At 54.5% G+C, this 23014-nt stretch overlaps 1 protein-coding gene across 2 annotated transcripts; it reads right to left on the reverse strand.

Annotated features, from left to right (window-relative positions):
- Nucleotides 1–287: 287 nt before the first annotated feature.
- On the reverse strand, nucleotides 288–22481 carry CSF2RB (colony stimulating factor 2 receptor subunit beta). 2 transcript variants are annotated; one of them, XM_045587519.1, is made up of 15 exons: nucleotides 22335–22481; nucleotides 15649–15828; nucleotides 12124–12367; nucleotides 11025–11148; nucleotides 10023–10213; nucleotides 7672–7823; nucleotides 7420–7588; nucleotides 6750–6885; nucleotides 6436–6590; nucleotides 5176–5312; nucleotides 4252–4411; nucleotides 3657–3747; nucleotides 3367–3424; nucleotides 2529–2632; nucleotides 288–2024 (listed from the first exon to the last, which is right to left on the reverse strand). In XM_045587519.1, exons 3-15 carry the CDS (start codon nucleotides 12197–12199, stop codon nucleotides 890–892), a joined length of 2688 nt encoding a protein of 895 aa, XP_045443475.1. In that variant the 5' UTR covers nucleotides 12200–12367; nucleotides 15649–15828; nucleotides 22335–22481; the 3' UTR covers nucleotides 288–889. The 2 variants fall into 2 exon arrangements, with proteins under 2 accessions (XP_045443475.1, XP_036311655.1); XM_036455762.2 differs by lacking the exon at nucleotides 22335–22481 and having other exon boundaries at nucleotides 15649–16176.
- Nucleotides 22482–23014: the final 533 nt, after the last annotated feature.

The raw sequence follows: 23014 nt of genomic DNA on the forward strand, positions 1-23014 counted from the left end.
GAGAGTATGTGTCCGTCCATCATTTCCTTGGCTGAGCTGTCTTTCCCACTTCCCGCAGCAGATGTGGGTCCCGGACTCCTCTCTCCTCCTGACCTCCCCGGCCCCCACCTGGGTGCGGGAAGGGGATCGCCAGGAACCTGCACCTCACCCCCGCAGGGCAGCGGCCTGTCCCCGGTGCAGGCCCTGTGCCCCAACACTGCCCAGTCACCTGGTGACCCCGCCAGACTTCCATGAGCTCTGAACAGCTCTTCCTCTGCACACCCGCAGGTCAGGGGCCTGAGAAGACAGGTCCAGTCCTGTGCTGCTGCTCTTCCAAGTGCTCAGCCCCCGGGACCCCACCCTGAGCCCCGCCTCCCGCCACCTGCAACCCGGTTGGAACCTTGAGCTCCTGACTGCCTGGAACAGACATGGTCCCCCAACACAGCCAGACACGGCAGCATCAGAATGGGCTCGGACCGAGTCATGGCATCTCAGGACAGGCCGAGCCGGGGCCTCACACGCGCTCGGATAATAAATCAGGGAAAAGAGAAAGAAGGAACGAGCCCAAAGCAGGAAACGAGGGCAAATGGAATGAGAACATATGGGACATTCTATCCATTCAGAACCTAAACGCCTGTGAACTTGAAAGAAAAGTGTGTGTGTGTGTGTGTGTGTGTGTGTGTGTGTGTGTCTGTGAGACGGGGGCGGGAGGGAGGAGGAAGAGGGACAGACAGAGAAGCTTGGCCTTGCTCAAGGTCAAGGAAGAAGATAGGCAGTTCACGTGTTGTCCTGGCGCCCTCCCTGGCTTTGCAGAAATGAGTGTGGAAAAACGCTGAGGCCGGTGTGAGAAAGGCAGGGCAGGAGGAAGGCAGACCCCCTCCTCCCACGGGGCCCCCAGGCCCTCGGGGTCTCAGCACACCTCCCCAGGCCGGCCGACATCCCAGGGGGGCAGCGACAGGTAGTCCTGCTGCTTCAGGGCTTTGAAGAGCTGAATGGCGGGCACCTGGGGAATGGCCGGGCAGGAAGGCTTCTTGGCCGGGAAGGCCTGGTCCAGGTCCCTGCTCTCCAGGCAGGGCCCGGGACAGGAGGACTTGCTCTGGGGGGACAGGGGCCCCGACCCCATGCCTGGGAGGAAGCAGTAGTCCCCCACCTGCTGCAGGACCAGGAGCCCCTCGGGGTGCGGGGAGACTGGGGTCACATCGCCCCGGGGCTCCCTCGGGCTCAGGACCTGGCTGCTGGCTGCGGGCGGGGCAGGACCACCCAGAGGGGACTTGGGGGCCTGGCCCATGGTGGAAGGGAGCTCCACATAGCTGTCAATCACTGATTTCCCGGGGGCGGGGCCTCCCAGGGGCCCACATGCCAGCCTGGGGCAGAGGCCGTGGTTCTGCTCCGAGGGGAGGCCAAGGGGAGGAACCCGGGAGGCGTTCGAGGCAGATGGTACCTCCTTGGGTAAGGCCAGCGCCAGGTCTGCGGGGCTGACGTAACCGGAGGCCACGCTGCTCTCCGCAGGGCGCCCGGGTACAGCAGACAGGGCTGTGGGGCTGTCCTGCAGGCCCTGTCCACCCACTAGCAGCCCAGGAGGGTGAGGGACAGGGCCCGCCCCAGTCTCCACGGAGGGACTCCCCTCCGCCCTCAAGCAGGATCTCTGCTCCGCACCCCTGGCCTGGGCCTGGCCCATCACCTGGGCCAGCGGGACCAGCTGCACCTGCTCCCCCTGGGGCAGGCACAGGTACTCCAGGGACCCGGGGGGCAGAGGCTTCTGGCTGCCCCCCATCGGCGGGGGCTCCTCCTGGCCCAAGAGGTCCGGCAGGGAGCGGCTGTGGGGCGGCCCCAGGTAGGGGCCATTGAAGTCGAAGCTGGAACCCTGGCTCTCGGGGCAGCTGGAGGGGGCCGACAGGCAGGGCGTGGGGCCTGGGGGCAGCTCCCCGGGCAGGTCGGAGGCAGCCGGAGTCGTGCTGGGCTCAGAGGGCGCGTCGCGGGCATGCTTAGGGTCCTCCACAGTGAGAGGCGACACCTCGCTGTGCATGCGGTCTTCGGGGGACACCCTGTGGGGAGAGCAGGTGCAAGGTGCTGGGACCATCCTGGGCAGACACCCCAGCTCATGCAGGAGGGGGTGAGGGGGCCTGGGACCAGTGGGGCTCACAGAGAGCACAGCGGGGATGAGGCGCGGTGGGCGGGACCCTAGAGCAGGTGAGTCCTCTCCCAGGCGAGTCGCTCTCGCCCTCTGCTCCTGGACAGGCCCAGCCTCAGGGCCCAGGCCGATGCCCCGTCCATGCGTGCTGTCACCCCTAATTCCTCACCTGCAGCCTGCAGGGCCCTGTCCTGGGGTTAGCCGTGCTGGGGGCTCAGGTGCTGACCCCATGAGGCCGAGGCAGTGTGGGCTGCCCCCAGGCAGCAGGGCACAGAGAGGTCGCCTGTCAAACCTGAGCTGTGGCCCTTGCTGAGCTGGGAATCAGGAAGTTTTCCCAGCTAAGCCCACTGCATGCTCCTTAGTGCCAACCGCCTGCTCAGGCTTCCGCCTCCCAGGGACCCCAGGCCCAGGCACTCACCCCTGCAGCCCAGGGAAGGGGCTGTCCCAGGGTCCCTTGTGCGCGAGGCTCCTGCTGGTGAGGGCTGCCGGGCCGCTGGGGGGCCAGCGCCCTGCACTCATGTCCTGGAAGAGAGGGCGTGTGTGCCTGTGGGTCTGGGGCCGCGGGATGGCGTTGGTGGAGGGAGGGCTGTGGGGGTGGCGGGGGTTCAGTGAGTCCCCGGAAAAGGGGGGGCAGCTCAACACGGTCAGGACCGGACACAGCCTCTGATACCAGGAGGGGAGGCCAGAGAGGGGCTGGGATTTCCTGGGTCCTCCACCCCAGCACTGAGGACAGGAACCCTGCTCTGGTGAGTCTGCTTGTTGGGGTGTTGCTGCCTCCATACTCACCCCCTAGTCTTCCCACACTGGCCTCGAGATCCTCCCCACACTCGTTCCCTCTGTGGTCCCCTCAGCCTCGTGCCCACCCCCCTCAGTCTGTCTCATCCCCACCTGCCTTCTGCCCTCAGTGACCTTTGCCTCCGGAGCCACCCAGATCCTGCTGTCCTGTCCTCGGAGAGCCTTCCTGCCCAGCCCCTGACCCCGGCCCCACTTGCCCTTCCTGTAAACTCCTGGCACCCCCACCCTCAACCCCTCCTGCTCCACGGGCCCCTGAAGGCAGGGCCCCTGTGCCCTGCGAGGGCCTGCGGGGAGGGGCTTCGGGGATGAACTCACAGGTGCCGGCCTCGCTCTCAGAGCCTCCCGGCCCCTCCTGTGCCCCCCTCTCCACGCCCAGGAAGGGAGGGAGGACGCAGGCACGGGCCTGGGCGGAACACAGAGGGGCCGTTCCCACCACAGCCGCCCTGACCGCAGGGCCGTACCTGGAACAGCCGGCTCTTACTGGGGTTGGGGATCTTCTCCGCCCACTTGTGGGTCCACCTGGAGAGACAGGAGGGAGGTGGCAGCCACCAGAGGCCTCGGGGCGGCTGCCCATGCTCAGATACGGAGGGGAAACTGAGGCCCCAGGAGAGGGTGAGATTTGTCCAAGAACCCCCAGGGAGTGGGTGGCAGAGTAGGGACCGGAGGGATCTGCTGTGGGATCCCTGTTGCCCCATCCCCAGGGTCTCTGGTACCCCCACCCCCACCCCCACTCATCCTGGAGTCCCCTTACCTGTACCCGTACGAGCCACAGAGACGCAGGGCCAGGAGGAAGGCCAGGGTGGTGAAGACCAGGATGAGAGCCAGGCCCCACGTGGGCAGCACTTCCGGCGGCCAGGAAAGAAAAAGGGGCGTTAGCCTCTGGGAGGGAAAAGCTGGGGCTCGGGTGAAAAGTGAGGACGAATGAAAGGAGCAGGCGCAGGGAGACACGGAAGATAAGACATCAGATCAGACCCAGACCCTCCCAGCTCAGGCCTCTGTCCGGAGGCCCTGATGTTTGTGGATGGGAACCAGAATTTTGTGCGGAGTGGTCACTGGCCAGTGGCTGCCACAAAAGCTGAGGAAGCCATGGGTCATATTAACAGAGGACTAAGGTCCCATCTGAGGGAGGCATGGCGATGAGACCTGCTCCTCTCTGCTCTCTCGGGGCCTCGTCCGCAGTCGGTGTGGCACAGCGGGGGTCATTTCTCAATGACTAGTGTCACCCGGGAGTGGGTGCTGGGGTGGCTGCAGTCCCCCTTCTGTGTCTACATCGCCCCTGCCCCTCCCCCAGCTGGGCTGTAGCGGGAAGGGAGAGCGTGGGGGGTGGGGGGGCAGGGGAGACATACCCCACTCAGTGTCCCAGGAGCTCTCCTCACTCCACTCGCTCCAGATGCCGCTGTAGCCGTTGTGGGGCCTGACCCTCACTCTCGCCTGGTACCTGGTGGAGGACTCCAGCGGCGGCAGCGACAGGAAGCGCGTGTTCTGGAGGGGCTCTGTCTTGCTCTCCTGCGGGGGCAGGTGTACTGAGCCTGAGGCTGAGGCAGCTCCCGGGGACCATGTGGGCACAGCTGCAAACCCTCCCCGCCCAGGGCTCTGCTACCTGCCAGCCCTCACCCCTCGCCCCTCAGGTCTGAGGCAGGACCACTCCCACCCAGGAGGACCCTCCTTTAGACCCAGAGAGAGAGAGAGAGAGAGAGAGAGCGAGAGAGAGAGAGAGAGAGAGAGAGAGCGAGAGCGTGAGCATGCCGAGTGGGACCGGGACCATGCCTCTTGCAAGACGCCCCTGTGACATTGAGGCCCAGAAACCCTAAGGGGTCACCCAGTCCCATTCTCATCTTGAGACCCCTGGACCTCCCAGCTCCCCGGGGGCAGCTTGGACCCCAATTATGGCCTCTCGGGAATGCAGCGCAGGGTGACTGGACTCTGAGCTCTGAGATGGGGGTTCGGGTGCCCGGGGCCTAATCCCAGACCCACCGAGACTGGCTCTGAGGTTTCTGATCTGGCCTCTGTGGAGCCCGAGGTTCTGCACATGGACTGAGGGCTGCCTGGGGGTGGGGACCTGGACGGAGCCCTGGTCCCTGCCCTGATGTCTAGGCTGCCTCCAGGGTCACGTGTGTTCATTTGGACCACGCCACTTCATCTCCCTGAGCCTCAGGCATGTGGTCACCATGTTCCACTGGCTTCCTCTGACTGTCCCCTGCAGGTGGCGCCTTCCAGGTGTTGTGTCACATGCCCCCCGACCTCCCCAGCAGGCCCCTCAGGCCCCTCACCTCCCAGGAGGCTGCGTCCTTCTTGTACTGGACCTCGGAGGTGTACTCGATGTGTCTATAGTACATGGTCACCTCCCAGCGCAGAATGTAGCCGTCTCCGCCCTTGGTCACATTGAGCGTCGGAGGAGCCATCTGGACTGGAGGGAGGAGACTTTTAGGAACTGTTCTTCTCAACATCCCTGTCCTGGAACACTCCCTGCCTTCCATGCTGGTTACAGGTGCTGTCTTCACCGGCCCAGGACCCCAGGTCCCGCCCATCTCCGGCTCTCTGCACCTTCATTTCCATCTCAGACTCTCTGCACCCCCATTTCCATCTCAGGCTCTCTGCACCCCCATATCACCACATCCTCCAACTGGACCTGAGCGGCCCTGTTCCTGGCCGAGGCTGAGTGTCACCTGTTCTGTAGCCAGGTGACGCCGAGCCTGGGTTACCCATCGCGTTTCAGTAAAAGCAAAATCTCTGCTCTTGGTTCTCGTCTAGAGCCGGGACCGTTCCGGGCACTGATAGACATGCTCGCTCCGCACGAATCGCCACCAGCGTGTCACAGGCAGGGAGAGAGAGCCCCAGGACAATTAGTCTCTCGCCAAGGTCAGGCAGCTAGCAAGGGGCAAGGACCAAGGTTGCACGCTGGCCAATCCCCAGAGAGGAAGTGGTGGGTTCCAACCCAGGCGGCCAAGACCGATGGACTGCTGCTGGGGACACGACATGCACCGGAGCCGGGAGGACGGAGAGGAAGAACTCGGTCATCCTGAGGTCACCTGGGGGCTCCTGTGCCTGGGCCCCTGATGCAAACCAGGGACCAGGGCTGTTCATCATGGAAGTTAACCTGCCAGGAGTGCCACACTCCAGGGCCCCCCGGAAGTGTACCTAGGTCTGTTGTTTTGAAGACCGAAAGGATCCCTCAGCAAAGACTTTGGAAACGTAAAGCAAAACTGGCAGGCTGGGTGGGAGCACGGGAGGCCCGCTGAGGGGGGGAGGCAGCACAGCTGTGGAGATCAGAGGGACCTCCTGTGTGTTATCTGTGGCTGCCGCTGACCTACCACTGCTTCCTGAGAGCTTCGTGAGCAGACTCTAATGACCTCATTCACTTTGCTCAAGGGACTGTGCTTGTTGAAAGTCGCAAACTGGAAGACGGGACATAGGAACCCTGAGTTTCCTGGTTTATACAAGGAGACGCAGCTGTCGCAATCCCCCCATCCCACTCTCACTCTCACCCCCTCCCACTCCCACCCCCACCCCAGCAGGCTGGGCACACTCACTGTTTTCCGAGCTCTTTATAAACTTCTCTTCCCGCTTTGGCCGAACAGAGACCAGGTACTGGCTGTGGTTCCGGGGGTCGGCCACGGGCACCTGGCACCGGTGGCAGACATAGGGGCCGCGGGCCTCCTTCAGCACCGGGGAACACTCCTGCTCCCTGAGGGTCATGGCAGAGGTGAGGCGGGAGGAGGCAGGGGCCATGGGGGGCGGGGGGCGGGGAATGAGACCCCGGGGTGAGCTGGGGCCACTGCGGGGCACCCAGAGGCAGGAGGAGGCCTGGCTGGAGAGGGCAAGGCTCAGAGGAGGGGACACTCACCCCTCGTTGGGGCTGGGCTTGTAGAAGAGGGTGAAGGAGACGGAGCGGTCCACCTCGGCCCTCACTTCCCAGGAGCAGCTGAGCGCGGTGGCCCCATCAAAGAAGCACTGGAGGTTCTGGGGCTGGGCCTGGTCCCCTGCGAGGGAGACAGCCCTTGCTCGTTCCCTCCTTCATCCATTCCTAGCTCTCCGTGGCTGCCGCCGTGGGACTCATCACAGAGACAGCCTGGGCTTTGGGGCGTGGACCGGGGCGGGGTTCAGCTTCAGTCTGAACCTGCCAGCTGTGTGACCCCAGGCCGGAGGGAATCCTGTGAGCCCCCGTGCCCCCGGGAACGGGGACAGTGTCAAGTTTCGGGGTTTGGGGACTGAACAAGGATGGTGGTGTCCGCACGTGGGCCAGCTCTCAGGGAAGCACAGCTGCTCAGATCACGGGGGAGGTGGATGGGGGAGGACACCCCGTTGTAATAGTCGCTGGGAAAAATGTGTGCAGCCCCTGGGCCCAGCGGGAGCCGATGGCTCTGCGGAGCTACAGGGCGGTGGGCCAGGGAAGACACTCGAACATGTGGCACAGAGGTTGGCGGCCCCCGGACTCCCGTTCGGACCTGTAATGAGCCGCCCTCCACAGAGCCCCGCTCCTCCCCCGCCCCAGCCCAACACCCTCCTCTCCTTACCTGGCTGGGAGTCCCAGAGAACCTCGGGGCTCCATGGGCTGGGCCGGCCTGAGAACCCCGAATCCCGGCCCAGCTGGGCGCGCACTCGGGCCACGTAGGTGCTGCCGGCAATGAGGTGCCCGGGCCCCAGGTGGGCCTGCGGGGCGGTGCAGCTGAGGCTGGAGGCATCCTGCCGGGAGAGGGGGCTGCTGGAGCAGGGGCCGCTGGGCCGGGTCCCCATGAGCTCCGGGCCGAGCGGGCTGAGGTCCCTACCTCCCAGGAGTCCTGATGCCGCCGGTAGGCCACGTCGAACTCCAGCTCGGACAGCCACGGGCTCTGGGAAGCCGCGGGGGCCACGCTCCAGGTCAGCAGGAACCGGTCCCCGTCGGGACGGATGTGGAGGTCCCTGGGCGCGGGGGGCTGCACTGAGGGAGAGGGAGTGGGGACCTGTAAGGGGCTGCAGGTCTGCATGCGGACAGCTGGGGTTCCAGGAGGAGCACTGCCCGCCGCTCCCCAGCCCACCGACCTTGGACAAGACCCCAATCCTCAGTGGACTGCAGGCCCTTCACCTGCCCAATCATGGGATTCCACGTGACGGTGAATGAATGCCGGGCAGACAGCGGTGCACATACTAGCACAGCCTGTGCTCCATACGAGGTGCTGCATTGAAACTCTGCTGCCTCCCTCTGTCCCCAAGCCCCCACTGCCCTGGATGCTGCCTGTGTGGCACCCCTGGCCCAGCAGAGGGCGCTGTGGCTCATGTTACTCTGTGTTGTCCACCTGACAATGTCCTGCATCTCGCAGGGCCCAGCATAAAAGTCTCCTCTAGCTGAAACCGGTTTGGCTCAATGGATAGAACGTCTGTCTGCAGACTGAAAGGTCCCAGGTTTGATTCTGGTCAGGGGCACGTACCTTGGTTGCGGGCACATCCCCGGTTGTGTGCAGGAGGCAGCTGATTGATGTTTCTCTCTCATCGATGTTTCTAGCTGTCTATTCCCCTCCCTTCCTCTCTGTAAAAAATCAATTAAAAAAGATATAAAAGTCTCCTCTAGAACCTTCTCGGATCCCCTCCCCCAGGCAGAATCTTGGCTCCTTTCCCAGCCCAACTAGTCACTTATACTGTCCTTACTCTGGGGGGCTTATTGTTCCCACATCTGCCTCCCTGAGTAGTCAAGGAGCTCATGGGGTGGCAGGGTTGGGTCCTGGTCCCCTCCCCTCTCCTCGGGGCCTGTGATTTAGCGATTTAGCGATTTAGCGGCTCAGTGGATTCGGGGAACAAAGTGAATGAATCAACGGAGGAGTACAGGTAGTCCACCTTCAGGTGCTTTTCATGAACCCATTCCATCAACCGCCAGCAAGCCTAGCTCTGCTGGGAGCTACCGGGCTGGGCGAGGGGTTCGTCAGTCAATGGCCTGGCTCCCGCCCTCCCGAAGCTTCTGTGTCTGAGTGCCCAGGGCTGACATTCAAGCACAGAGCGTTCAGTGAGAGCAGACAGGGTACGAATGTTCTGTGCTGGTCACGGACGTGGTGTGTGAGAGCAGGTCAGAGCTGCCCTTCAGAACATCTTTGGCCCAGGCTGGCAGAGACGGGGCACCTCTTTGCCACCCAAGGGTTTTTAGAGAGAAGTGGAAGGAAGGGAGGGAGAGAGAGAGACAGAGAGAAACATCGATGTGAGAGAGACACATCAACTGGTTACCTCCCGCACACTCCCTGATTTGGGGCCGGGGATTGAGCCTGCAACTGAGGTACGTGCCCTGGATTGGAACCGAACCTAGGACCCTTTGGTCTGAGGGCTGACACTCTTTCCACTGAGCCAAACCAATTAGGGCTAACCTGGCAAGTTTTTTTTTTTGTTTTTTTGTTTTGTTTTTTTTTTTTACAGAGAGAAAGAGAGAGGGATAAAGAGTTAGAAACATCGATGAGAGAAAAATATCCATCAGCTGCCTCTTGCACACCCCCTACTGGGGATGTGCCCATAACCAAGGTACATGACCTTGATTAGAATCAAACCTGGGACCTTTCAGTCCGCAGGCCAATGCTCTATCCACTGAGCCAAACTGGTTTCGGCTAACCTGGTAAATTTTTTTTTATATATATATATTTTATTGATTTTTGTACAGAGAAGAAGGGAGAGAGATAGAGAGCTAGAAACATCGATGAGAGAGAGTCATCGATCAGCTGCCTCTTGCACACCCCCTACTGGGGATATGCCCGCAACCAAGGTACATGCCCTTGACCGGAATCGAACCCGGGTCCCTTCAGTCCCCAAGCCGAAGCTCTATCCATTGAGCCAAACCGGTTTCGGCTAACCTGGTAAATTTTTATGTGAATCATGAGATCAGTTCTTCCAGAAGGGAAACCTTTGGCGTTGGAAGGCAATGGCCTGGCAGGCGGTGGAGCAGCTGGGGTGGGGGTGGGGCAGCGGGTCCTCACCGTGCACCTGCTCTGACAGCCCCATCATAAGGAGACATACATCCTCTTCCCTCAGAGACCAAAACCGAACCCCAGGCCAATACCTCTATCCCTTGAAGACTCACTCCCTGGCCCACCCTCTGCAGCGTGGCCACTCCCTGGGCCCCCTGTCCACACTGGGGGCCGCCCCCAGCCAGGGACCCCGAGCTCACCATGCTGGGCCAGGATGACGGTGAGCTGGGTGCCCAGAGGCCTGTCGGACTCGAAGGAGAAGTTGTCCCTGTCGGCGATGATGAACCGCGTGCTAGGAATGACACACTTTCTGGGCACGCAGTGGGAGGCCGGGCAGGCTGACCAGGGCATGTCGTCAGTGAGCTCACAGGACACTGGCTCTGGGGGGGACCTGCAGGAGAGGGCACGGGTCAGCCTAGAATGAGGAATCGCTCACTTGCAGCATTATGGGGTGGTTTCCATATGAACAAGACAAACACCAATTCCCGCCCAGGGAGCCATCACCCTGCTGGAGGGAGACAGACAGGAAACAGCGGTGTGAAATTAGTCACGTGTCAAATGGGGAAAACGTTATGCAGACAAGTGCAGCAGGGAAGGGTGAGGAGGAGGCCAGAGGTCTGGGGTGGGGGATGCAGCTGGGAATAGGAGAGACAGGGGAGGCCTCCAGGAAAGGGTGATGTTTGAGTAGAAACTTGGACGAGGTGGGGGAGGAGTCATGCAAATTCTGGAGAAAGGGAGTCTCGGGTGCTTGCAGATGCACAGGCCCTGGGGCGGACTCAGGTTTGTATGTTGTTCGACTAGGCCAGTGGTCGGCAAACTCATTAGCCCACAGAGCCAAATATCAACAGGACAAGGATTGAAATTTCTTATGAGAGCCAAATTTTTTAAACATAAACTTCTTCTAATGCCACTTCTTCAAAACAGACTCGCCCAGGCCGTGGTATTTTTGTGAAAGAGCCACACTCAAGGGGTCAACGAGCCGCATGTGGCTCTCGAGCCGCGGTTTGCCGACCACGGGACTAGGCAGTGAGACATTATGCATCGAGTATGTGAGGTTGGGAGGTCTAGGAGGCTAATTGAGTGAGGTACAGGAGGCCAACACTTAAAAGGAATTTGGATTTCACTGCAAGAGGGAAGAATGACAGAGCTATGTGCAAAGGCGAGACATATTGTGACATATGCTTTGAAAGAATCCCACTCACGCATTCAGCCTGCGGTAGAGGGTCAGGTTGACGAGCCGCTGGGCCTCCTGGGTGTCCGCCCACCGGCAGGTGATGCGGCTGGTGTAGTCATTGTGGCAGCGCAGGGTCTGCAGCGGGATGGTCTCTGCCCCGGGAGAGGCGAGAAGGGGTCACCCCTCTCCCTCCAGGTGCCCCTTGTCACCATCCCTCCCAGCCCCTCCTGGGTGCCCGGCCCTGGGGAAGGGTCCCCCAGAATCCTCTAGGGGCTCCTGGATGCCAGACAGAGGTCTGAGGGCCTGGGCAGGGCTGGGGACCCCGTGGGTGTGCGGGTGCTGCTTGCGGACCCTCCTGTCCGCTAGAGACACAATATCCTGGTTGGGTCACAGCCATGTCTAGCCCCTGCTGTGTCCTCTGGGAGCCGGGTCCCTGCCACCCCAGGACAGGGACGGGTGTCAGGCACAGGCCCTGCCCCTGGAGCCCTCGGTGCATCCTGGGAGGAGAGGCACAAACCACTGCTAACAGGCAGCGGGGCAGGGCCCTGCTCTGAAACCTCCTGCCCATGTCCTTACTCAGCGGCCAGGCCTGATGGATGGAAAGGGGGATGTGGTTGCCATGGTGACCAGAGACGCCACGTTCTCTGGGAGCCTTTGGGGAGCAGGTTTCATGCGCCTCAAGAGCATCCCAGCTGCTGGAGCCAGAGCAGGAAGAGACCCCCAGGATGAGGGTCACAGGGAGGTGGGGATCCGTCGAGGCCACTATCAGAGGGGTGGAGTGGGGGTGGGGTGGGGGTGGGGGAGAGAATGGGCAGAGAAAGGCTGGAAGGGCTGGCCTGGAGGTCAGAGGCCTTGAACGCCACGCTGAGGAATGTGAGCAGAGAAAGGACACAGCAGAGGTGGCTTTTGCAGGGGGCCTGAGGACACTGGGCGGGAGTGTGGGTGGGGCCAAGAGGCACTGGGAACACTAGGGAGAGAGAGGGCATGAGGGGACAGAGGGAGGAAGGCCGGAGCCCCCGGGGTCTGGAGCTTCCTGGGGAAGAGGTGGGGGACAGCTTCAGACAAGGGTTCCAGCAATGTGAGGGGTCTGGGGAGAGGAGAGAAAGAGGAAGGAGCTGTCGGCTCACCGAAGTCCCCTGCCACGCGGGGTTCCCGGCTCAGAGCCAGCAGGGCCATGTGGAACAGCCACCGGGCCAGCGCCATCTCCCGGTCAGCTCAGGGCGAGCAGGGCCGGCAGGGTGGGTGCAGGTGTGGGCCAGGGCTGGTCCTCACTGGCCTGGAATCCTGTGTCGCTCCCCAGTGGGTGGCCAGGCCAGACCCATGTCATCCGCTTGCTCTTGTGAATCTTCCTGCAGCTCTGGCTTCTCTGGCCTGTGGGGGACATGTCACCAGGGAGCTGCCCTCCCAGCCCTGCGCCCCAGGCACTCGGCCTACTTTGGGGGTGAACCCGAGAGTGGCCCTGATGCATGGGCCTCGGCCCGGCACCTCAGACAGTCCCTTCCCTTTCCCCTCAGCATTCCCTGGTATGACCTCGAGGGAGATGCTCTAAAGGCCTGTGAAGACATGGGTCGGGCACCGGGCAGGGCCCTGGTGATAGGAAGACAGGAGACAGAGGCCTGGTGTTGGATTTGCACAGAGATCCCCGTGGGCCTCTGACCCACATCTGCTTGGGGGAGTCGCTGGGTGTGGGGGACACAGTGTCCTCCCTGGGTGTGACCACATGCACACTCACTCACACACTCGGGGCCTGGTGCTCTCCCACCTCTGCCCCGGTTCCTGGCATTCCTCCCACACCACCTCCCAACACCGGACATCAGACACCAGTTCTGCTTTCTCAGCAGGAGGCTGGGGATTTCCTCTTTCCATCCCTAGGAAGAGAGTCTGAAACTTTACTCAGTTTGCAGGAGCACACACACACACACACACACACACACACACACGTGCGCGTGATATATATCAGTGGACACAGACCAGACAAACTGTTTTATGCAAGGATGTGCTATATGACGAGAGAAGTCATGAGTCAACATGCAGTGATAAGAAATGACAAAAAGAACAGGAATAAGAAAAAGTGCTAAGATAATTGAATAACAACATAAAACATATCAGATGAATCCCTCTCTCACACCATTCCTCGAATATCAGGCTACTTTACAATTTAAATGGAAGAAGTCAAAGCATATTAAACTTGCAGACCATAGAAGTGACTATCTTCACACTATTCCAGGTTGTACTTCCCAACCATTGGTATCAGACATGTCTACCGTGAGTTATACTGACCCAGCAGACATTTCTACAAACATGCATAAAAACAAAAACCAGTGGAAGAAGTCAGAGAGATGAAGGCTGGCAGATAGGAATACATAAAAGCAAAATCTTCTATATTTTATAAAAATAACCAGACCATGAAGCAAAGGACAAAATGCAAAAGAGACATGTTTGCAGCAATCTGATGAGGAGCAGATGGCTATCTTGATGTTGAAAATGTTTAAAAAAGATTAATGTCATCCACGAACACACGCATAAAAGTCACAGACACACAGAATTCCTGTCAGGGGCTGACACAAAACACTGACCGGGAGCCAGGCCCGGCTCAGGGCTCCACAGGTATGAACACATCACTGCGCAGTGACTACTGGAAGGCCCACTGTACAGATGAAGAAACAGGCAGATGGTCCAGGAACGCACAGCCAGCAAAGAGGCCGGGACTGAAGCCAACAGCAGGCGGGCACTAGAGTCTGTGCTCTGACCCACTCCACCAAGAGCGGCTGTACTTCCCAACCATTGGTATCAGACATGTCTACCGTGAGGTATACTGACGCAGCAGACATTTCTACAAACATGCATAAAAACGAAACATCTGATTATTGAGTTTAATATTATTATCTTGTTTTGTTGTTGTTGTTGTTTTCATTCTATACAGGGACAATTTTTTTTACTGTACGTCTTATTGGTTTCTTTTTTTGCCACCGATTCCAGCATTGTATGCTTTTTTTTTTTTCTTTCCTGAGCTCTTTTTTTCTTTTCTGAAATACTTCCTAGAGTAACTTTTTTTTTTTTTGTCAGAAAAGATCTGAAAAGTTTTTTTGTTGTTGTTACATTTCCAAAATGTTGTTTTTTCCCCCCTTGAACTTTTTTTAAATTTATCATCACCCAAGGATATGTTTGGAGAGAGAAAGGGAAAGAGAGAGACAGAGGGAGAGAGAGGTAGGGTGAGAGAGGGAGGGAGAGAGGGGGAGAGAGAGAGAGAGAGAGAGAGAGAGAGAGAGAGAGATTGAGAGAGAGAGAGAGAGAGAGAGCGATCTATCGCTTGCTTCCCATTACTATGACTGAGGATTGAACCTGCAACCCATGTATGTGCCCTGACTGGGAATCAAAATTGCAACCTTTTGGTTTATTGGATGACGCTTCTACCAACTGAGACACGGGGCCAGGGCCAAAACAAAACTTTAAAACTTCTTGCTTAACATCCTCAGGGAGATCTGAGAATTCATGGCCATTTAAAAGATTAGACTGCTATGCAAACAATAAGTAGACAGTGATCTTGAAATTTGATGGTAAAAACATCCATGGTTTTTAATAAAAGCCTCAGTAATGGGCCAAATGACTGAATGAACACGACAAACAATCATGTTATGACGGTGTATACTGAAGACAGAGCAAATGCGCAGGAGAGGGAAAGCCTGAGAGAAAAGCTGAGACCTGGGAAAGAATCCAGGAGTCCCACCCTCTGGGAGCAGAGGACAGAGAATTGCATGCAGGTGTGGCAGACAGTGTCCGCCAACTAGCTGCCCTTCCTCCTCGGTAACAGAAGTACAGGTTGTATTTGGACCTTTAGCTGCACAGAATAAAAGGCTACATTTCCCACAGTCTCCTATCATTAGGTGTGGTCATGTGACTAAATTTTATCCAAGGAGATACGAGTGGAAACGTTGGATGTGCTATCCAAAAAGGCTGTGTAGCCCTAGCCAGTTTGGCTTAGTGGACAGAGTGTTGGCCTGCAGACTGAAGGGTCCCAGGTTCGATTCTGATCAAGGCCACATGCCCTGGTTGCAGGCTCGATCCCCAATAGGGGGAGTGCAGGAGGCAGCTGATCAATGATTGTCTCTCATCATTGATGTTTCTATCTCGCTCTCCCTCTCCCTTCTTCTTTGAAATCAGTAAAAATAAATAAAAATATTAAAAAAAGGCTGGAGAGATTAAAAAAAAAAAATGGAGGCAGAGTAAGTGGATGCTGCACAGATATGCTCCCAGGTCCAAACTGGAATTACAATGAAAACACAGAAAAACTTCCTGAATAATCAATGGAAGACTTACTGGAGAGAACCCTGATAACAGAGGACAGAAAGTGGAGATGGCATAGAGATTGGTAGGAGGGGTGGAGGCACGGAAGGGCTGGCCGGGGCCCCCACAGACAGCAGCTGAAGTTCTGGGAAGATGTCTCAGTTGCCGGGGGTTGCCACTGAGAATGATGGGGTCTAATCCCCAAGTGTCCTCTCCCACCCCCAGTAGAGAGCACCAGAACTGAGGGTACCCACTTAACATCTGGCTGTGAAAAGCAGCTGGGTTGCTGTCTGCCAGGGAGAGACAGCTGAAAATTCAGACCCCCTCTTAAAGAGCCAACACACAAAATTCCCTGTGTAGCCACTCACCTTGTGCTCTGACAAAGGCAGGGCAGCGTGAACTGGAGCTGTGTGAACAGAAGCCAGGATCAGGGGCTCAGGAATTAGAGCTCAGAAGGCAGACATCCCGGTTTCCTGCGCTGAGTCTTTCGCTCTTGCTGTGGGAGGACATCTTTCTTATGTAGGTGTTACCTACACAGGTGACCTTGCCTGGGGGAAAGACAGCTGGTCCGCCCTATTGGAAAACCCCTTACCCCACGATGCAGAGTTGCTGAAGCCCAATAGGAGACTGAGAATAACAATTAGCCTCCAGGAAGAAACAACCGCCCCACCCTGTTGAAAACAACTCTTGCAACACCTGAGGTTCCTAGTCTGAGGACAATTTAAGACAGAATCTTATCAGTCTGTAGACAGAAGCAGACTCTGGAGGCTTTAAGTCTTTACCTGATCTAATCAGTCAGAAACAGCATTTGACACTGTCCTGCACTAGAGATAGAGAGGTGTATCAGATCTACCTAATACATAGCCACAAACCCAAACTGGCAGCCAAAATGAGGAGACAAAACAACCCCCAAAAGAAAGAACAAGAGAACTCTCCAGAAGAAGAGATAAATGAAATGGAGATAAAAACAGCAGGAGAAGCCCTAACCGGTTTGGATAGAGCATTGGCCTGTGGACTAAAGATCCCAGGTTCGATTCTGGTCAAGGGCATGTACCTTGGTTGCAGGCACACCCCCAGTGGGAGGTGTGCAGGTTGCAGCTGATCAATATTTCTCTCTCATCGATGTTTCTAGCTCTAAAATCAATAAAATATATATATTTAAAAAAGAACAGCATGAGAAAAGATATAGTAACCAAAAACAGAAATAAAGAATTACATATCACAAATAAAGAACACTTTGAAAGGAATACACAGCAGATTAGGGGAAGCTGAGGATCAAATCAGTGGATTAGAAGACAGGGTTGAAAAAAAAAAATCACTAAATCAGAGAACCAAAAAGGAAAAAAAAATTAAAAAAAACAGGAAGACAGCTTAAGGGAGCTGTGGGAAAATGTGAAATATAACAATATTAGAATATCAGATGTGACAGAAGAGGCAGAAAGGGAGAAAGAAATAGAGAATGAGTTTGAAGAAATAATGGAAGAAATCTTCTCTAACCTAGTGAAGGAAAAAGTCACACAAGTTCAGGAGGCACAGAGAATCCCAGGCAAGAAGAAGCCAAACAGGCCCATGTCAAGATACATAATACTTAAAATGCTAAAAATTACTGGTAAAGACAAAGAGAAAATCTTAAAGGCAGCAAGAGGAAAGAAAACTATTATCTACAAAGGAGCTCCCATAAGGCTGGCACCTGATTTCTCATCAGAAACTCTACAGGCCAGAAGGGAATGGCATGAAATATTCAAGGTAAAGGAAAGCAAGGATCTGAGACCAAGATTTCTATGTCTAGCAAGGCTATCATTCAAAATAGACAGTGAAATAAAGAGCTTCCCAGACAAAAAAAGGCTAAAGGAGTTCATCACCACCAAGCCAGCATTACAAGAAACACTAAAGGGACTGCTGTAAGGGATTGCTGAGAAGACACACAGAGAGAAACCTAGCCATACAGAATTAAGATGGCTATAAAAAAGTACCTCTCAATAATAACCCTAAATGTAAATGGATTAAATGTTACAATCAAAAGGCATAGGATGGATGAATGGATACAAAAATATGACCCAACTATATGCTGTCTACAAGAGAACCACCTCACAATAAAAGACACGTACAGGATGAGAGTAAAGGGATGGAAAATGTTTCTCCATGCAAATGAAAAAAGAAGAAAGAAAGAAAGAAAGAAAGAAAGAAAGAAAGAAAGAAAGAAAGAAAGAAAGAAAGAAAGAAAAAGCTGGAGTAGCAATTCTCATATCCGACAAAATAGACTTCAAAATGAAGTCTATCACAAGAAACAACTAAGGTCACATAATACTAAAGGGATCAATCCAACAAGAGGACATAACCCTGGTAAACATATTTGCAATATAGGAGCACCTAAATATATATATTTAAAGTCTATTTAAAGGGAGTTGGCTCAGCAGCTATTTTGGACCATGAGGTTACCCTGAGTATGAAAGTCACATGCCACACAGCAAGAGAGAAACCCGGGTTCCTCTTTCCACTGTGGAGCGACCATTCCAGCTGGAGATTGGTTGCTTCTAGACATTATTTGTGTGAAGGGCGGGGGGGAATGTCTGTATTGTTAAACCACTGTTGTTTGGGGATTTTCCATGTGCATCCACACAGGTACAGTTAGAAATAGAAGAAGACTTTCGCCGAAACCGGTTTGGCTCAATGGATAGAGCGTCGGCTTGGGGACTGAAGGACCTGGGTTCGATTCCGGTCAAGGGCATGTACCTCAGTTGCGGGCATATCCCCAGTAGGAGGTGTGCAAGAGGCAGCTGATCGATGACTCTCTCATTGATGTTTCTAACTCTCTATCTCTCTCCCTTCCTCTCTGTACAAAATCAATAAAATATATTTAAAGAAAAAAAAAAAAAAAAGACTTGCCCTAGCCGGTGTGGCTCAGTGGACTGAAAGGTCCTGGGTTTGATTCCGGTCAAGGGCACATGCCCAGGTTGTGGGCTCAATACCCACAGTAGGGGCTGTGCAGGAGGCAGCTGATCAATGATCCTCTCTCATCACTGATGTTTCTCTCCCTCCCTCTCCTTCCTCTCTGAAATCAATAAAAATATGTGTAAAAAAAAAAAAAAGAAATAGAAGAAAACTTCACAGGGCTCTGAAGGAGACTACAGGTCACAAAGTGAAGAGCAAGATTCATTTTCCATAGTGCCTACTCAGTCGCAAACTGGTGAACTTTCAGTCATCCAAAAATAAAAGGGTAATCCTAGCAGCTTCCCAAAGGAAAGAAACAAACAGGTTATTTTCAACACAGCAAGGGCCAGGTTGGCAAGATTTTCTCAAGAAGTTAGTGACTCCAAACTCCAAATACACAGTGATGTCTTGAAAATATGGAGAGAAAATAGTTTAAAGCTAGAATCATAAACAATCAAGTTTACTTTGAAGTTCAAGGACAAACACACAACATTTTGGAAATGTGAGGACAGAAAAAGCTTTTCAGATATTTCCTGGGGGAGGGGGAGGGAGAGGAGGAGGAGAATTACTCTAGGATGTATTTCAGAAAAAAAGAAAAAGTCCAAGAAAGAAAGAAAGCAGGTGATACTGGAATCAGTGATGAGAAAATAAACTAATTCAATTCCATTGAATTTAGAGGTTAGATTAACCTCTAAATTCAATGGAATCTACATCAAAATTCAAAAAACATTTCAAAAGGATTTAAAAAAATATATATTTATTGATTTTTTTTACAGAAAGGAAGGGAGAGGAATAGAGAGCTAGAAATGTCCATGAGAGAGAAACATCGACCAGCTGCCTCTTGCACACCCCCTACCGGGATGTGCCCGCAACCAATGTACATGCCCTTGACCGGAATCGAACCTGGGACCTTTCAGTCCGCAGACTAACGCTCTACCACTGAGCCAAACCAGTTTCGGCTCAAAAGGATTTTTAAAAATTATAGATTTTTATTGATTTCAGAGAGAGAAAGGGAGAGGAAGAGAAACATCAATGATGAGAGAGAATCATTGACCATCTGCCTCCTGCACGGCCCTTACCTGGGATCAAGCCTGCAATACTAGGCATGTGCCCTGACCAAGAATCGAACCTCCCAGTTCATAGGTCAACTACACTCAACCACTGAGCCACACTGGCCGGCTCAAGAGGATTTTTAATGGGCTTGACAAACTGATTCTAAATGACAACAAACCAAAGATGAGAGACTTGCTCTATTCACTATAAAAGTAATAAGGGATATAATAGACAGATGGAACAGAGAACAGTAAGGAAAGTAAGCAAGTAGGAATTTGGGGAGTAATAAAGGCATTTCAGATTACCAAGGCAAGAATGGGCTGCATTCATGTAATTAATGATATCGCCACAATTAGCTAATGGTTCTTCAAGTTAGATTATTAGTTTCCACATTACCCACCCCTTTAAAGTCTAGGTGGGTCAAAGGTCTACAAATCAAAGCTAAAATGATAAAAACACCACAAATATGTCTTTAATCTTGGGTGTTGAACAAGGCATCCAATCCAGAAAGCATTAAGTGAAAAACAATGACAGATTTGAGTTAGAAGCAGTTAATACACTTTTATATGAAACCAGATATCTTGGGGTGAAGAAAACACACAAGCGATAATCTGGAAGAATATATTTTCAACATACAGGAATACGCTGTTAATACCCATAACGAGTGACTCGAGCCTAGATAGAGAGGTACAGGCAGAGAATCCATCAGAAAACGAACAAAAGACATTTCCATGTCCATCTCTGAAGGATGTCATTGGTGAAAACGCACAACCTCACCCCTAATCAGAGGAAAACGTCCAAGCAGAACCAGGCAATTTTCATCTATTCCTTTGGACCCAATTAAAAGATTCTTTTTCTGAAGAGAAATCCGCCCTTCCATGCATGACCGTGAGGGCATATGTTAATTTCGCTACTTGGAGGAAGATTTGAAAATATTTGCATACATTTTAAACATGCATTCTCTTGCCGAGCAAGTCGGCTTCCAGGAATCTGGGCTGCAGGAACATGAAACGACCTACGTGTCCCTTCGTACGGCACACGGTCTCGTGGCCGTTCTAATAAAGGCCATGCACTTCTTAGGATTAATGCGTGAGTTAAATCTACATGTAGATTGTGGAAAGTTGTTAAAACTTAGTAGGCGAGAAAATAATTCAGAACAATATGTACGTAAAAATCCCATTTATGTACAAAGAAAAACAATATATATACTTATGTTAAGCTTGAAAATGTTTGGGAGGGTACATGTGGTGAAGGGGGCAGAGCATGGGACTAGGGCAGTGGTCGGCAAACTGTGGCTCTCCAGCCACATGTGGATCTTTGGCCCCTTGAGTGTGGCTCTTCCACAAAATACCACAGCCTGGGCGAGTCTATTTTGAAGAAGTGGCAATAGAAGTTTAAAAAATGTGCCTCTCAAAAGAAATGTCAATTGTTGTACTGTTGATATTTGGCTCTGTTAACTAATGAGTTTGCCGACCTCTGGGCTAGGGGATAAAGGTGTCAACGCTGTTTTCTATGCTGCGTAATTCTGGGCTATTCTAATTTAAAAAAATATTTTTTTTTATTGATTTCAGAGAGGAAGGGAGAGGGAGAGAGAGAGAGAAACATCAATGATGAAAGAGAATCATTGATCGCTGTCTCCTGCACACCCCACACTGGGGACTGAGCCCACACCCGAGCATGAGCCCTTGACTGGAATTGAACCTGGGACCCTTCAGTCCCCAGGCCGACGCTCTATCCACTGAGCCAAACCAGCTAGGGCTAGCCTAATTTTTCACAGAGCAGATATCCATGCATTTACTTGATAAATATTAAATATGCTGATTAAGTCATGAGCTGTCCTGGAGTACTGGTGAATACAGTGACACATCAGTGAAACCGGTGAGTAAGAAGGTGACCGAGAGCTACCAGGAAAGGTCTTACTCATCATAAAACTGTAAAGACAGTAGTAGGAAGGGTGACAGGCAGAGGAAATTGGCATCTAGTAACGCAGAAGATAACAGGGCTTGGAAGAGGAGAAATCGCACATGGGCAACTGTCAATCAAGGCTGTCTGGGGCGGCCCCATAGGTTCGGACCCCTAGACACACCTGCCCTCCCATCCTCAGGGCAATTGCATACATCTGCATGTACCATCATACACCTGCACATATGTGCTAGCACTCCCAGACTCCCACCCAGACAACACACTTGGGACCAGAACACACACTCCTGAGTCCAAACCCAGTGACAGTGGCTCAGGGCAAGGGTGGTAGCCAGCGCATCCTTAGAGGGAGAAACTATGTCTGTGGGGAAGGGACTGGGCCTTCTCATTTACAAAGAAAAACCATATGCTTCCACTAGAGGCCCGACGCACGAAATGCGTGCAAGCGGCTTGGCCCTTGCAGCCCTGGCTGCCTCAGTCCTTGTGGCCAGGGCTGCCTCGTGGCCCTGAGGACCTGCCCACTGGCCATTCTGGAAGGTCATTCCAGAAGGTCATTCCACCGTCCAGTCTAATTAGCATATTAGCTCTTTATTATATAGGATTAAGCTTAGCAAGTGTAATGTAAAGTAGCTTCCTCCCAAGCCCTGGGCCTGAGCCTGGCAAGGCTATAAGTTTCCCCTTCAGCCTCCCAGTCTCTCTCTTTGAATCCTTCCTCTCTCTCTTCTCTCTCCCTCTCTCTCTCTCTCTCTCTCTCTCTCTCTCTCTCTCTCCCATTCCAGAGGTGAGGACACAGAAGCAGGGAGCAGGGAATGGATGTTCCCAAGGCCTCTGACATCTTAGTAAACAAAGCAAAGATGACAGAGCACCGTGTCTGACTCCCAGGCCTGACCTCTCCATCACCCGGAGATAACTTCCCGTTTCCCGGGCAGCTGGACCCCACCAGTGAGGCCCCCAAGATTTCCTCCCCCCCAGCCCCTCGCACAGCCCAAGAGCTACCCAAGGAGTCCGGGCTCAGGTCTTTCCAAGAGGCCAAGCCTCCAGAGCACACCTGCCCATCAGCACCCAGCTCTCCCTGTCCCCTCCATCCCAGTCTCCCACACTCCCCTGCTCCCCCCCACCTGTCAACCTGCCCCCTGAAGCCCAGTCATACCTCTCTGTGGGGGGACACTGACCTTCTGCCGGAGGCTCCAGGCGGCAGTGAGCCTCTCACGCTTCCTATTTATGCTGACGTCGTTGTTAGGAAACAGAGAAGCAGAAAGAGGAAGTGATGCCCGGCCCATTTCTGTGCAAGTGGACGGTCGGGCTTCTTAGAATTCTCATTCCGAGCCTTACCGTGCCCTCTGCTCCGCTCTGTCTCCTGTAAACCTCTGCATGTCCCCTGACGGTCAGCTCACCGAGTTCCCCCCGCAGCCTCCCCTGGGGCCACAGAGGGACTCGGGGGGGAGGTGGCTGCCATTCCCGGAGCAGGGCGCGCGCAGAGCCCATGGGCTGTGGGCCCCACGGGACTCCCACCTCCACTCCTGCTCCCATTCCCGCGGGGAGCTGTGCCCGGTCTCAGGACCTCCGTCTGCTACGGACAAGCATCTAACACGTCCAAGGACCATTGAGACAACCAAGGAGATGCTGATGGCGAGACGGGAGCTCAGACCTGGGCACTGTGATCCCTGAGGGTTGGTCGGTGTGACTTGGACCCCCTCACCCCCATGTCCTTCTGCCTTGCATCTGCCCACACGGTCCCACAGTCCTCAGTTCCCAACACTGCCGTGGGTGTGGCTCGCACTTCTCTCCCCAGCACCCAGCACACGCCCTGGCCCACAGGGGCCCTCGGTG

The sequence above is a fragment of the Pipistrellus kuhlii genome, unplaced genomic scaffold (genome assembly GCF_014108245.1).
Source record: "Pipistrellus kuhlii isolate mPipKuh1 unplaced genomic scaffold, mPipKuh1.p scaffold_m20_p_3, whole genome shotgun sequence".
Classification (NCBI taxonomy): Eukaryota; Metazoa; Chordata; class Mammalia; order Chiroptera; family Vespertilionidae; genus Pipistrellus; species Pipistrellus kuhlii.